The sequence below is a fragment of the Anser cygnoides genome, chromosome 13 (assembly GCF_040182565.1).
Source record: "Anser cygnoides isolate HZ-2024a breed goose chromosome 13, Taihu_goose_T2T_genome, whole genome shotgun sequence".
NCBI lineage: Eukaryota > Metazoa > Chordata > Aves > Anseriformes > Anatidae > Anser > Anser cygnoides.
Genome location: NC_089885.1, coordinates 7,866,758 through 7,880,002, shown reverse-complemented (window position 1 = coordinate 7,880,002; position 13,245 = coordinate 7,866,758). Strand labels below are relative to the sequence as shown.

The 13,245-nt window shown below is 45.7% G+C and overlaps 2 protein-coding genes across 18 annotated transcripts in view; both read right to left on the bottom strand.

Moving 5' to 3' along the window:
- The window catches only part of NRK (Nik related kinase), a 100,725-nt gene extending 100,227 nt beyond the window's left edge, over nt 1-498 (bottom strand). The window contains exon 1 of the mRNA XM_013183667.3: nt 339-498. The gene's annotated coding sequence lies outside the window, so the exon portion shown is untranslated. The remainder of the gene's footprint in view (nt 1-338) is intronic.
- Nucleotides 499-2,697: 2,199 nt separating this feature from the next.
- The window catches only part of IL1RAPL2 (interleukin 1 receptor accessory protein like 2), a 425,448-nt gene continuing 414,900 nt past the window's right edge, over nt 2,698-13,245 (bottom strand). For 15 of the 17 annotated variants that reach the window (XM_048075288.2, XM_048075281.2, XM_067005085.1 and 12 more), the window contains one exon: nt 2,700-13,053. In XM_048075288.2, coding sequence (XP_047931245.1) covers nt 12,356-13,053 — 698 coding nt within the window. In that variant the 3' untranslated portion in view covers nt 2,700-12,355. Of the gene's footprint in view, nt 13,054-13,245 lie in introns of all 17 variants that reach the window. The other 2 variants (XR_010834812.1, XM_048075339.2) reach the window with 2 other exon arrangements.

Below are 13,245 nucleotides of genomic sequence, written 5' to 3'. Positions count from 1 at the left end.
CGCAGCCCTCTCCACAAGGCCCACAGAGCGCTGCAGCCATCGGCCCAGCACCCAGGTGGGGCCCTCTGGGATGAGGCTGCCCCAAGGAGGACATGGCATCGGGGCACAGCCCCCGGGCCCTGAAGCAGACCCACAGGCTGGATCCTCACACCAGTTTCCTAAGATGAGGACTTCCTGTCCGAGGAAGGCCCTGGGTGCAAGTCATCTCCAGACCTATGGCTCTAGCCACAAAACTTCCCAGCCCCAAATTTTCCCCACACAGGAGGCACCTCAGCATTCCCTCCCTCCCTGCAAACATCAGCGTTTCCTGCAAACCAGGCAGTGTTTCAGAAAATTACCTGCCCTTCAGATCAAAGTTCTCCAAGGCCACGCAGCTCCAACTAAAGGCCTCACCACACAGCCAGTGCCTCCAGGCCTAGAGCAGGGACAGCCTGCAGGACACATGGCCACTGCCTGATGCCAGGCTCCTCACCAGGCAGGGACACAGCTGCCAGCAGGGCGGTGACACAGGTGTGGCTGGTTTGTGCCACCTGCCTCTTAATAGAGCCTTTGGTGGGCCTCTTCCGTACAGCTCCAAGACATGAAGTGGGTGGCTGTGGGGCCTTCTGTACAAATTACTGACAGCTGAGAGCCTCATGCAGCAATGCCCTCCACCATGGCCCATCAGCCTTCCTCCTGAGCTCACTGATCTATTAATTAGGAGCCGTAACCAGAGGATGGCCCTCTCCAGACATGCTCTGGTCCCACACAGAGATAAATCCTTACAGAGACATTGCAGGCTGTGATGGGACAGTATCTGTGGGCTATTCTGGGGTTTTGGTCAACCAAGTGCTGCTCCCACCCTGCCGTGCTCCTGGCCGAGCTGTTCAGGATGCCACACAAGGCTGGCAGGCCGTGCTTGGCAAGGCTGTGCTTGGATTAACACCAGTGCTCTGTGTGCTTTCTGCTCTTCACCCCACTCAATAATCCTGGAGATGTTCCTCACGGTGCCAGTGAGAACACACGCACACCGCCTTGTTCTCTCACACACACCTTTCCTGAGCTCTGTGCTTTTACCACTTCTTGCTTTAAAGAACAAACATCACCTTCATCTTTAAGTTTAATTTAAAAAACAAACCAAACCTGCAGTTTAACTCTGCAATATCAAACCCTTTTGTTCTTGTTTTCTGGCCTTGGGTTACCCCACAGAGATCGATTGCTGCCTTTCCTGTGAGGACAGGTTGGCCTGCTCAGCCAGATAACTCCGCTGCGTTGTGTGCCTGGCTGGGGCTGCTCACATGCCTGTGAACAATGCAGCAAAGGTCTGTGTTTGTGTTCCCATTTGCCTTTCTCTTCTTGGCCTATTTTGATGATTCTCCCACACTGATGTTAGCAGCTTTTTCTGTCGTATTTAATCCCCTCTGTGGCCACCTCCACTTTTCCAGTGCGTGTGCTGGTATTGGACTGCCGGTTACCATGTCCTAATTTCCATGTTACAACTGCTGAGAGGATAATCATCATTTATCTTTTTGGTTTTTTTTGGTTGTTTTCCTCTTTGCTATGTCCCTTTGTATTGTTTGTTCTTCATCTAGATTGGGAGGGCCTGCAAGTCCTTTCATGACTATTATTTTTTCCACATGTCCAAGCTCAAACTGAGAATTAGTAAGCTTCCAGGGCTGATCCTGACTTGGCCAGCATTTCTACTGCATTTTTCTTTTTAACCTTTTGAGAGCATTTTCTGCAGTTTTGCCTTCCTAAATTATCAGACATGAGACCAGAGGCAGCAGGGCTGGGTTGAGAGCCAGGCCCCGGGGTGACTGCGCTGGGGCCTATCGCAGAGACATGGCTTAACAGAAAGGGAACTGAACTTCAGTCAAGCTGAAACCTGCTTGCATATGGGGTCAGGAAGGGAGATTCTGGCCATTACACTGTCACTTTTATGGTCCTTTACAGTGCAGCTCAACCTGGGAAGTTTTGGTTGGCTTGAGTGGGGAACATGGTTTCAGCTCGCTTCTTAAAATTTGGTGAAGTACCTAATATCTTACCCATGTAAAATCTGGGTGGGAGGCATGGTTTTCTATTTCAGATGTCAAACTGAAAACACACCTGGTAACTTCCCTCTGTGTTAGAAGGAACCACAAGTTCTGCAAGGACGCAGCACATTAACCAGAGTAGGTACAGAAGCACATAACCTGCAGCACACTGGCATTTTTTTATCCTCAGTAGAAGCTGTTGGATCAACTGAAGTCAAATGCTCAGTGTTATTACCATCTTCCTTTTAAGCTGCTCAGATTAATGGGACAAACTCTCATTCAGAGGAATCGGGTACAGATCCCCAGTGACTACACTGCCTTGACTCTGGCTGTAGAGTAGTACAAATTACAGAAGAATATCATTAATTTCAGCTGTCCCCTGTTCTGGCAAATTATCATTCATCTCCCAAAATGGATATCTCAGCTGGAGACCTTTATTTTATCATCTTAGTGTAAAAAATCCCCACTGCTTCCTCCCTCCAAATTAGCAGCTTGTGGTTTCTCTGGGGAAGTCGATCTCGGGTGTAGCGCTGTGACTTATGTTTGACTAATAGCACCAAGACTAGACACGGCACCAGAGCGTTTTTACCTTCCAACACATACCTGAAATCTCTCACCAGGTCCTTGTCTGCCTGCTCAGGAGTTAGTCACTTCCTCCGCAGCCTGTAGGGAAGAGAGCAAAATTAAAGAAATGTTGCTGTTTTCCAACAAAGCCCACGGTCAGTGGCTTGCTGCTCACCCATGCGCTGAAGCCCTGTTGCTCTGTAAGCAAACTGCCCAGGATGCAGGGTGGGATCCAACCTTGGTGTCATTACCACCTTCACCTGGTTATGTGGGGCTTATCTGGGCTTATGCTCCTGAATCAACCAAGTACCATAAGCCGAAATTTGGAATTGTTACAGTGAGCCCTGCTGCCCCAGTGCTGCATTTTCCCTTCCCGCAGGCAGGGAGCTGCCTAGCGTGGTGCTGTGCAAAGTACAAGTTAAGCATCAGGAGAAGCACGTAGCATCTGCGACGGGCTCTGCAGGTTCGGCAGTGATGCCCCACTGAAGTGGCTGCTTACCTGAGCTTGTTTTGCCTCAATTACTGTGTGGAAACATGCCTTCCACATCACAATTTTCAAGTACAATTGAAGAAGCTTGTAACTTGGTACAAGTTAAAATGGTCCCGAGTAGGTTACTTGGTGATACTTGAGTCTAATTTTGACATCGTGGATTTACCATCAGCGCCAGTCCCGGGGTGTATGGTGGCTCAGGGTGGGTAAGAAGTAGGAACTGTGAAGTTTGGTGAGGTTTTGGGGCTAGCGGGGCCTGGTGGAGGGGTATTGAAATGCTATTGAATAGGCCTCTTCCAAACCTGTAAGAATCTCCCGCTGGGGAGCAGGCAGCCCGTGAGCCCCTGTGCCTGGGGTGCTGGCCCCAGACAGGCATCCCCATGCAACCTGTTGCATGCCAGACCTGCGCAACAATTTGGTCTTTGGGTGTGCTTTGGGTGTGTGCCTTTGCTGAGTGAAGGGAAAAGGCTGCCAAAGGGGAAACCACCCCAAGATCAGCCGATCCCATCACAGAGAAGCAGCCCTCAGGCAGCACAGCTCGGGGCGCTGGGATAACGGACAATGGGTGCTGCGCTTCCCCCGAGCTCCAGCCGCACCGGGCACCCTGCAAGGTGAGCCTCAGGCATCCCAGGTGGGCACAGGGCTTTGTCCCCTCCCGCCCATGTCTGCCTTGGCTTCTGTTACAGCCCAGCACAACCAGTGCTTTCCCTGGGCTCTCTTGGGGAAGTCTGTGCTTTACAGTCTTACTGTAAAATAACAAGTCAGGCTTCTAAAGTGAGGAAGTGTCTCCGACAGTCTCCTGTGCTTTTGCTATAATTGCTCCGCATGCTCCTCTGACAATTCCTGTGACCTTATTTCTCCCAAAAAAAGCAAAAAAAAGATAAAGAGAAGGCAACTCCCATCATCAGGTCTCAGTAGAGCTCTCCACACACTGAAGGAGAAGCAGAGGCTGCCAGCTCTGTATCTGGAGCTCTTCTCGTACGTGTTTGTTAACCCTCAGGGTACAATGGATGCTGAGAATTACACTTTCACAACATTTCTTTGGCTGCCAAAAAGGAAAAATGATTAGCAGCTCAAAGGTTACACCACTGTGTTTTGCAAGAGGAGTGCTGACCGCGGAGACAAAGCCGCGCTGCGCCGCTCCTGCTCATCCTGGCACCCGTGGTGCAGGCTCGGAGATTTCCACCGTTGCCCTGCCCTGCAGATGTGTCCTCTCCCCTTCCCTTGGAAGGCAGCTCCCCCTTTGTCCATATAACTGCACCCAGCATTATACTGCACACTCCTGGCTGTCACAATGCTGCTTCAATACCTTCTTCAGGGACGTGGGTATCTTAAAGACAAGTGGGATGATGAGTTTGTAGCATACAGTTAATACATTAAGAAAGGGATTTAGAACAGATTTCTGAATTAATTCCTAGTATTGATCCTGTTATTAGCCCCTTGTAGCCTCTAGTTGCACGTCTGCTGGGGGCAGAGCTGTCCGGGTAGGATTTAGCTCTGGTTGGGCCCCGTGGAGCTCAGGAACTGCATGAAGCACCGCGCCGTGGCACCTCTCAGATACACTCGCCCAGCCCGATGGTCTCTGCCTTGTGGCTCCTTGCAGGGCACTAGCGCTGGCATTTCACAGCTGGGGGAGTCTGCCAAGGAAATGCCAGGCCCACCATGTCCATGGATGTCCCCTGTTTGTCATCTCAGGCTGCTCTTTTGAGAGAGGGCTGCTGTGAGCTGCCTGTGCACTCAGAGATACCCACACCTGCACCGCTCTAGGCCTTTTGCAAGGAGAAATTGTCCCGATGGGTGCCTGAAACTTCTGGCCCTGGATCGACACCTTCCTCGCAGGCTGGCACTACCACATCGCAGATGCTCGTTCTGTTCATTATGCTGATGGATGTTAGCGATGGAGTTTGAACTTTGTTCAGATTTTCCCCGAGTTTGGCAGCGAGGAGCCAGAGCTCTGATGTGGGTTCAGGCTGGTCATTAGGTATAAATTACCTCTCAGCCCAATTTTTTCCCTGTTGTCTCCTTTTGCCAATAATTTGTTGCAGCACAGAGATTTCCTGTCGTCTCCTCTTGTCAGTCTGTGTCCTTCCAAAACCACTTTATTGCCAACGACTTGCAATAAAGGCTTCTGCCTTGTCACCTCTTGCAGGAAGCCGCTGGTCCCAAAGGGAGGTGTGGCTGTCAGCTCTGGGAGGGCTCTCTCACGTCCTCCGAAATGTGTAACCCACCTACCGGACATTCAGAGGGTGCCCGTGCAGACAGGAACAACCTTTTTTCTGTTGGTTGAGAGAAGATGTGGCCACAGAGCGATCCGCTGTGAAATCACCAGTTCAGTCGAGGGACCGTTATCCACTGGGCAGAGCTCGGGACTGGGCGACTGGGGGCACAACTCCAGCTCTGCCGTGGCTTTTGGTAGGATCTTGGGCAAAACGGATCCCAACCCTGTTCTTCATTTGCTAAAGAGAGGATGAAAACATTTCTCCAGCCCAGTTAGGCATTAGATTGTTTCATGATCATAAAGCCTTTGATATCCTTTAATCAAAGAGCTGTTAAGGGTTTTAGAAGTTGTTATTATTTGTGGAGTAGATGCTAATTTTCTGTGCACAGTCTACGCAGACCATGGATTCTAATATTATCTGGGGAGTAAGTATTAAATGTTCCCTCTTAGGTGCTGGCAGAAGTTACCTTTAAGCCTCATACACATCCTGATTAGAGTACATTGTACTTTAAAAGCTTCTTCACATCTCATTAGACCTTCTCCTCTTGAGCCGTCTCATAAGAGGCTAATTTACATTAAGTCTAGGCCACGTCAGGGTCTGGATTTCTCATGAAAATATGTCTTGGTAGTAAAAGCAAAGCCCCTTGCGCTCCCTGCATGAGAATCACTAATGCTCTCCTCGACATCATAAATCCCAGGGCCATGCTCTGAATCTCAAATAATTTGGATGTATATAGAACCGAGACACACGATCCTTCCTCTGACAATTCTCATTTCCACCTTGGCTTGCCTGCGCTGCTCCATTAAAAGAGGGCACCAGAGGCTTTGCAAAGCCTGTGTACAGTACGAGCACCGTCTTAACGGGTGCTTTGCTCCCTAGCCGTCACCCAGCGAAATACTGGAGCCTGTGAGCATGGCGGGCGCCCCCCCAAACTCGAACATAGCCCCGTGGGTCTGTTGGCTCTGATGGGTTCAGCAGGAGCTGCCGGTGCTCGTGCTCCAGCAAACCACTTTGCATACCCACGGTGGAAACTTGCAGTCAGGAAAGCATTTATCACCCGCTGCTGTGTAAAAAGGAATTATTTCACAGACTGGAAAGAAATTGCAAAACTCGGGTAGTATAAAATACATTGTTCTGCCTTTGTGTTTGTCCTGAAGAGGAGAAAGCTCTTAAAACCTTGCAAAGCCAATTACACTTTATCGAAATGAATTACAGGAGTTGCTTATAGAATACCTACCATGAGGATCTGGCTTAGCTTGACAAACTGTATTTTTATTATTATTATTTATTTGTTTTCCTGCTTGGCCTGTAGCTGTACAATGATATTGTAATGAAGCATAAATGCTGACAGGTCATGTTCTGCTTCCATTGGCAGTGCTACTGTTCTATATTTACATGACAAATATCCTGGCAAAGCTCGGTAACTTTTGCTTTATATTTCTTTCTTTTAGACATTGTTTTATATCTCTCTGGAGCAGCCTTATTAACCTCTGAATTCCTCCAGTGGCACTGAAATGATCAAACGTCTTTTTGCGGTAAGCAAGGCAAAGCTGTCCTCCATTCACCGTCACAAACACTTCATGCCATTCCTTTAGGGAAGCAAAGTACCTTTCAGCAACAACAAAATGTAGATCAACATCATTCTTTGTGTTTGCCTGAACGTGACATGCCATAACTTTCCATTTTTGAATTCTGCTTTCCTCCTGTAACACACAACGGATTCCAAAATCACGTATTTTTAATGTTTGCTGTGCTAACTGATGCCAGAAAGGAACTATTTGAATCACTGTTATGAAATTTTAAAACCTTAAATACTTCCAAGACCATGGGGGAAGGGACTTTTATGTATTTTTCAGTATTTTATGACTAAGTAGACCAACGATTACATTAAAGAAACACCATCGTAATGCCCAGGCACCCACCTCAGGAGCTGTCATTTCTCACAGCCCTAACCAGCACAGCGATGGGGGCAGTATTTGCAAGAGCTGAGGACCAGGACTAATTCCCAAGGGCTTTTGATAAGATCTGGCTTAACTACAGTGGAACAGCAGGCTCTGGCTGTGGCTGCACTGCTCAGCAGGCTGCAGGACTGAGACCCCTGGGGATGGTACTGATGCAAACTGATACAGCCCCCAGCAGAGCTGCTACTGGGGCTGCCCTGGGCGGTGAAGTTCAGCACCCACTTTCCTCTTAATGCTGGGCCATGCTTACTGGTAATGGGCATCCAGTGGAGCGGAGCAGTTTGGTTTGCTGGAATGCCTGAAGGAGAAGCTGTCCTCCTGGTGACAGCATCCATTGCACAGCACAAACCGCTCACCCCACGCTGCTTACCGGAGGTGATCGATCTAGTAACACCTCTGGCATCATGTGTGTTTCAAACCCGCAGGACCAGCACAAAGTATCAGTTTCTACTTTGTGGGGGATTTCCACACACATAAGCTGAAACTTTTTTTTGAAAAAAAAAAAAAAAGGGGAAAATTTTCCATCCAGTGGGAATTGCAATATAATTTAAAAAGGATCACAACAAGGGGTTTGAAGCAAGTGAGCTGGCAAGAAATGGCATTTTTCTGGGGAGCTTTGCCCAACATCCGTCGAATAGCGGACAAACACGATGCATTCATGCAAGAGCTGTCACTGTGCTATACGGAATCAGCATTTCTCCCTGGAAAACACTTGGACACAACCACTCTCTTCTTCCTCTCCCCTCTTCACACTCAGCACTCATTCCCTGGCCTCCCAGTAACTTTGCAGCCCCAGCACGAACCTCGAAGGGGAGCAGCTGCACAAAACGCTGCGGGGAGATGGAGGTGCCCTGCAGGTGGTACTTCTAACCGAGCCCATGGGATAAGCTCCCAGTCTCCCCAGTGGGACACGAGAAAAAAGCCATTGTTCTCGGTCTGCCACTGAGCTCCCAGCGAGATGTCGGTGCCAGGCCAGCAAGCACTAAGGACTCTCTCCCATAAGCAGGACTGTGAGGGCTGCCAGCTGTCCTGCCCTAACACTAGCATCTCTTCAGAGACTGAAATGAGAAAAGCTGCTCTGAAGCCCTCCACCAGGGCACAATTCTAAAAGCAGATAAATACCACGGTTTTTGGCACCGGTCTACAAACTGCTCTTCTAGGTCCCAGCTCAGTTAAGTATTTCTCACTGAATTAAGGGGAATTTAAGTATGTGCTTATGCATTTACATGAAAAAAGGCTGCTGAATCAAAAGAAACTACTGAGAGTGGAGTAGAAGCCCTTAAAAATCACATGGGTTTTGTTCTAAAAGTATCTGTTATTTATTCCCAAGTCCTTATCTTGTTTATAACAAAGAAATGCACAAAATTCCTTTCCCAAGGCTGGACAGTCCTGGAGCACATCCGCACCAAATGGGGACAAAAATGAGCTTGATTTTAGACAGATTAAATAAGCAAGCAAGAAAATCTCCTTACTTCTTTCTGCCCCCTTTGACTTTTTTTATTTCTCTGTACACAGCAAACCTGGCGTTATGGCCTTATCGTAAGTCTGCTGAATTTGATGGAGCTCTTTCTGCTGGATTGAATGGGTTTTGGAGCAGGCCTTGCAGACAGAAGACAGCAGTATTTTAATACAGCTTTCTCCTCCGGTTTCTAGAGACAGGAATATTAAATTATTGAAGCACTGGTCTACCACACAGCCCACCCCCAACTGTCAATATTAATTGTACCTTGTTACTTAAATCAAAATTACCCTACTTTCTCTCTGCACTTTCTTTAGGAATGTTAAATCTGTAAAGACCGAACAGGTTTCCAACTTCTAGCTCATTTCTACAGACAACCTTCAAACCACAATTGCTTCTTAAGCACATTGCTGACAAGGATAAGCATACAAGCAATAGTTTCCAAACATTGCAACCAAACACTTGAAATGACCGTGCCCAGACCAGAAGCCCCACGAGGCTGCAGCGAGGACGTTTGCTGCTGGTGACTTTGTCAGGCTGTGCAACAGCCTGCGGCTGGCAAGGGCTGCGCGTTCACACAAGCGGGATGCGGCACCCTGGCCTCTTCCCCAAAAAATCCAGCTGAATAAGTACATGGCTTTGGTGAGACAGAGGAATGCAAAACACCCTTGTTTCAGCTAACGAAGTCTGCGTGAATGAGCCAGGACATTTCTGCCTCCATGGCCCTGATCCAGCTGCCACCCCCAGCTAGGGGGGCGATTCTCAGGGCTGCAAGGGGGGACAAGCTCCCGGCCTCTGTGCCAGCCAGGCCCCCCCAGCAGATGCAATGCACTGCTTGACGGTATTTTTCCAGACCCTCACTTGCTACCTACGGTAACACTCGATCTCCAGCGTGTCGCAGCAGTCTTACACGAACCTGAGTCAACGTGAGAGACCTCCTGAGCTCAGGTCCCTTCCCCGCCCTGAAAGCAGAGGGGTACAGGCGGTTCTGATTCATGTATATATTGTCAGAGCACTCAATACACACTTTGAAATCTTAAAGCAGGTCGTGACGTGTCGTCTATAACTAAAATATATCGATACACAGACACACAATGTGCTTTTGCAAAATGACAGAAAAACTGTTCTTTTCATGGTACCTCAATACAAACATGGCTGCATTTTGCTTTTTGAACACTACTGCTCTAAGAGACATATTGGCATCAGGTAAATGAATTTCCTACCCATATTTAATCATTGTAAATAAAAGAAGCAGACCAATCTGCATATGGATTTTTTCTTTTTTCTTTTTTTTGAATTTGCATGCTTAGTACAGAACTAGTAGGTTTAAAATCTCACTGAGCATTCTATGTGAATTAACCAGATTCTAAAGTAATGTGAAAAGGAAGATAATGAAAAGTACAGCTTTTCATTTAAACATAGGCAGCTCTCTTCATGCAGGGATTTCTTTAGATCTTCTTTTTTAAAATTACACTTTGCATTAAAGAACATAGCCAGTGTAAACACAGTCCGTAACACTTATAAAACAGTGCAATTTTTGTGGATTTCTGGGAGGAGGTTGAAATACAGATATTTATAATGGAGGTAAAATCACTTTCTCAGTAGAAAAATACGCATATTAAACACCTATCTCTATGTTCTGAACTTAACTTCACAAAAGAGCAAGTTATAGTTCTATACTGTGTAATAAATTAGCATCTCTCCTAGATTTCTATTTTGGTGTTAGTGTCAAATGCATAATAATACTAGAAAAAGCAACAAGAAAAATGTATTGTTTAGAACCTAAGAAAAAAGTTATAGATAAAAATTGATGTAAGAGGGCAAAGAATAAAGAACTGGGGAAAGAAGCAATGGAAAAATACTGACCTCTATGAATTATAGCACATTTGAGATCATTCTCATGGCCTTTGGGCCAATTCTGGATACTTCTAAGTCTTAGGTCAGCGTTTGTTTCCACTTAGACTGTAGGGTACAATTTAGGAACCACTGCAAAATGTGAAGGATTTATTGAGCTTGTTTGCTGATGAAACCACAGGCAGCTGAGTGCAGAGTGCTAACTTTTATCCATGCGATCATAGAGAACAATGCAAAAAACATACTGAAATTCAGGCAAGATCGCCTGCCATAAAAGTATTTCTGGGGACTTGCTCCAGCAGATCTTACTGAGACAAAACTCTTGTGTCTACCGTGTTTTCATTAACGCTATGCCAGAAAAACTGCAAAACTGGCTTCTGCCTTCGTTATTTAGAGCTTTTTCCTTGAATACTGTTGTATACTGAACTCGTAATCGACTGCGGCTGGGAATCTTCACGAAACACACTGCTCTGAAGACAACTCAACTCGCTGCGTAGCAATGCGTGATGCCGAGTGTCTGGGCTGCCCCCTCATCCACAAGCAGCAGGAATGCTTTCCGCAGAAGGTAAATGACAGTATCCTCATGTGACTGATGGGACCACGTGCAGAAGTGAGAAATGCAAGACCTGGCCAGCTTTTTAAAAATATCGCTTTTCACTACTTGCACAGAGAGCGGAAATATTCCTGCTTCAGCTATATTTTAAAGGTATAAACTGACAGGTAGATTGGGAAAGAACTTGTCTCAGGTGATTATCGCTGCAATTGAAGTCAGACTACTAGTAAACGTGAATAATTTAGCACTTCATCTCTGAATATTGCTGTAGGAATTATTTTCTATTGCTGATGTTCTCAGAAAGGTTAATTTGAAATTGTAACTATTGATTTTGGGGAAAAAGCTATGTAAAATTACATTGCCTTTACTACAAATCTTAAAACAGCTCAAGAGATCTTAAGAAATTTCAAATCAATGAATTCACCAACAAATTTATACCTAATTTTAAAAAATGCCATTAAAAACCTTGAGAAATTATGAAATAATCTATAATCCACAGAAAAATTGTTTTAAATCCTCCTAAACATCTTCCAATATTCTAGTAAGTTGTTTAATAAAAACACATTGCTAATCATTCACTAGGAATACAACATGCCTCAATAATAAAATGAAGGGATGCTGATGCAAGCAGGTGATTTATTCTGCAGTAACTGTCACTATGCACTTTATCAATAAAGATTCATCTGCATTGTTTCAGCTGGTCATTTTCTAAAATGCGTTTAAAAGAGAATGTTACTGGGAAGATTTCCTCCTCCTTCCTTTTGAGAATGATTCACCCCTTGTGGTCTGTGCAGGAGATAATCATTTTTGTGGCATGATATGATATTAGAATTTCAAACCGTACTGAAGTTTATATGAAAAAACCAACAACTTCTGTGTATTTCAAATACTATTACATAAGTATGGATGCTGGATATCATATACAGTGAACTTTTATCCATCCCAGATTGTAAACCTACTGTAGAATGATGGGATGTGTTTTTTCTCTCCCCCCTCCCCCCTTTTTTTTTTTAAAGAAGCAATCAAGCTGTACATTAAAAGACAGGAAGGACATTACTGACTTACAAAAGAATGCCCCCTTCGTCAATAATTTGTAAATGTAAACAAAAAGTTCAAGTAGAAAAGCAAATAAGTGTGCCGCTGCTTCAAATATGATTTGTTGTCCCATGGGGTTTGGGCAAAGTTCTTTAAAAACACGTCTTCATGGCAGTCATGAAGCATCTCAGAAGCGTCCTGATCTTCGCTACCAGATATCACTGGTGAAGCTAAGCTCCCTTGCTGATAAAGGTAGCAAGGGGTTGTTCCTGTGAAACTCCTGGGGATCCTTCATGGTATTGTTAAGAGGTAGCTGTCCGTTTAGTAGTGTCAAAGGGATGTTACAGTATGTGTGGTGGTTGCTTATGGAAGCTATAGGCAATGTTGCTGCTGCCACGTCGTATTCGTATCCTCTGCAATAATGTCTCATTTGCACAGAATCTGCTTGATGGTAATCAGTTAAATCAGCCCGTGATTCTACCAACGTGGCAGAAGTGCCTGTGACGGCAAGGGAGGGTACAGTCTGGAGGTCTCCAAAAAGGCCCTGCTCCGCAGAATCCAGGACCTGACGCCGAGACACCACCTCCTTTTTCTTTCCTGGCATTTCAAAGACTAGGCGCTTCCAAAACTTAGAATTCAGTTTGCTGCTTCTTGGTCCTTTCCACTTCACCACTGAGAGAAGTTTGATGGTGTGCTTTAAAGATTCCACTTCGTGATAATTCACTTTCCCTTTTAATTCAGTACACTCAATCAAAATAACTTTGATTTCTCCACTGACTAGCATGTTATGGAGTCTGTTTTCCATCTCAAAAATACTCCATCCTCTCCTGAGAACATAGTCTGGAGTTAACACGATAATGAGTCTTCTGCTTTGCTCAACACATCTTGTGAGATCTTCAATGTAGGCTACAAATTATAGAAAGAGAGAAAGAGTAAAGAATAAAGAAGACTATTGTATCAAAACATCAGGCTTGCAATTAAGTTTAACAAAATCCTATAGCTCACTGATCCACGCCATTTAAGACAAGGGGCACTTCACAATATACTCCAACAGAAATAGGATTGTGCATCACAACACATTTCTATTGATAGAATACA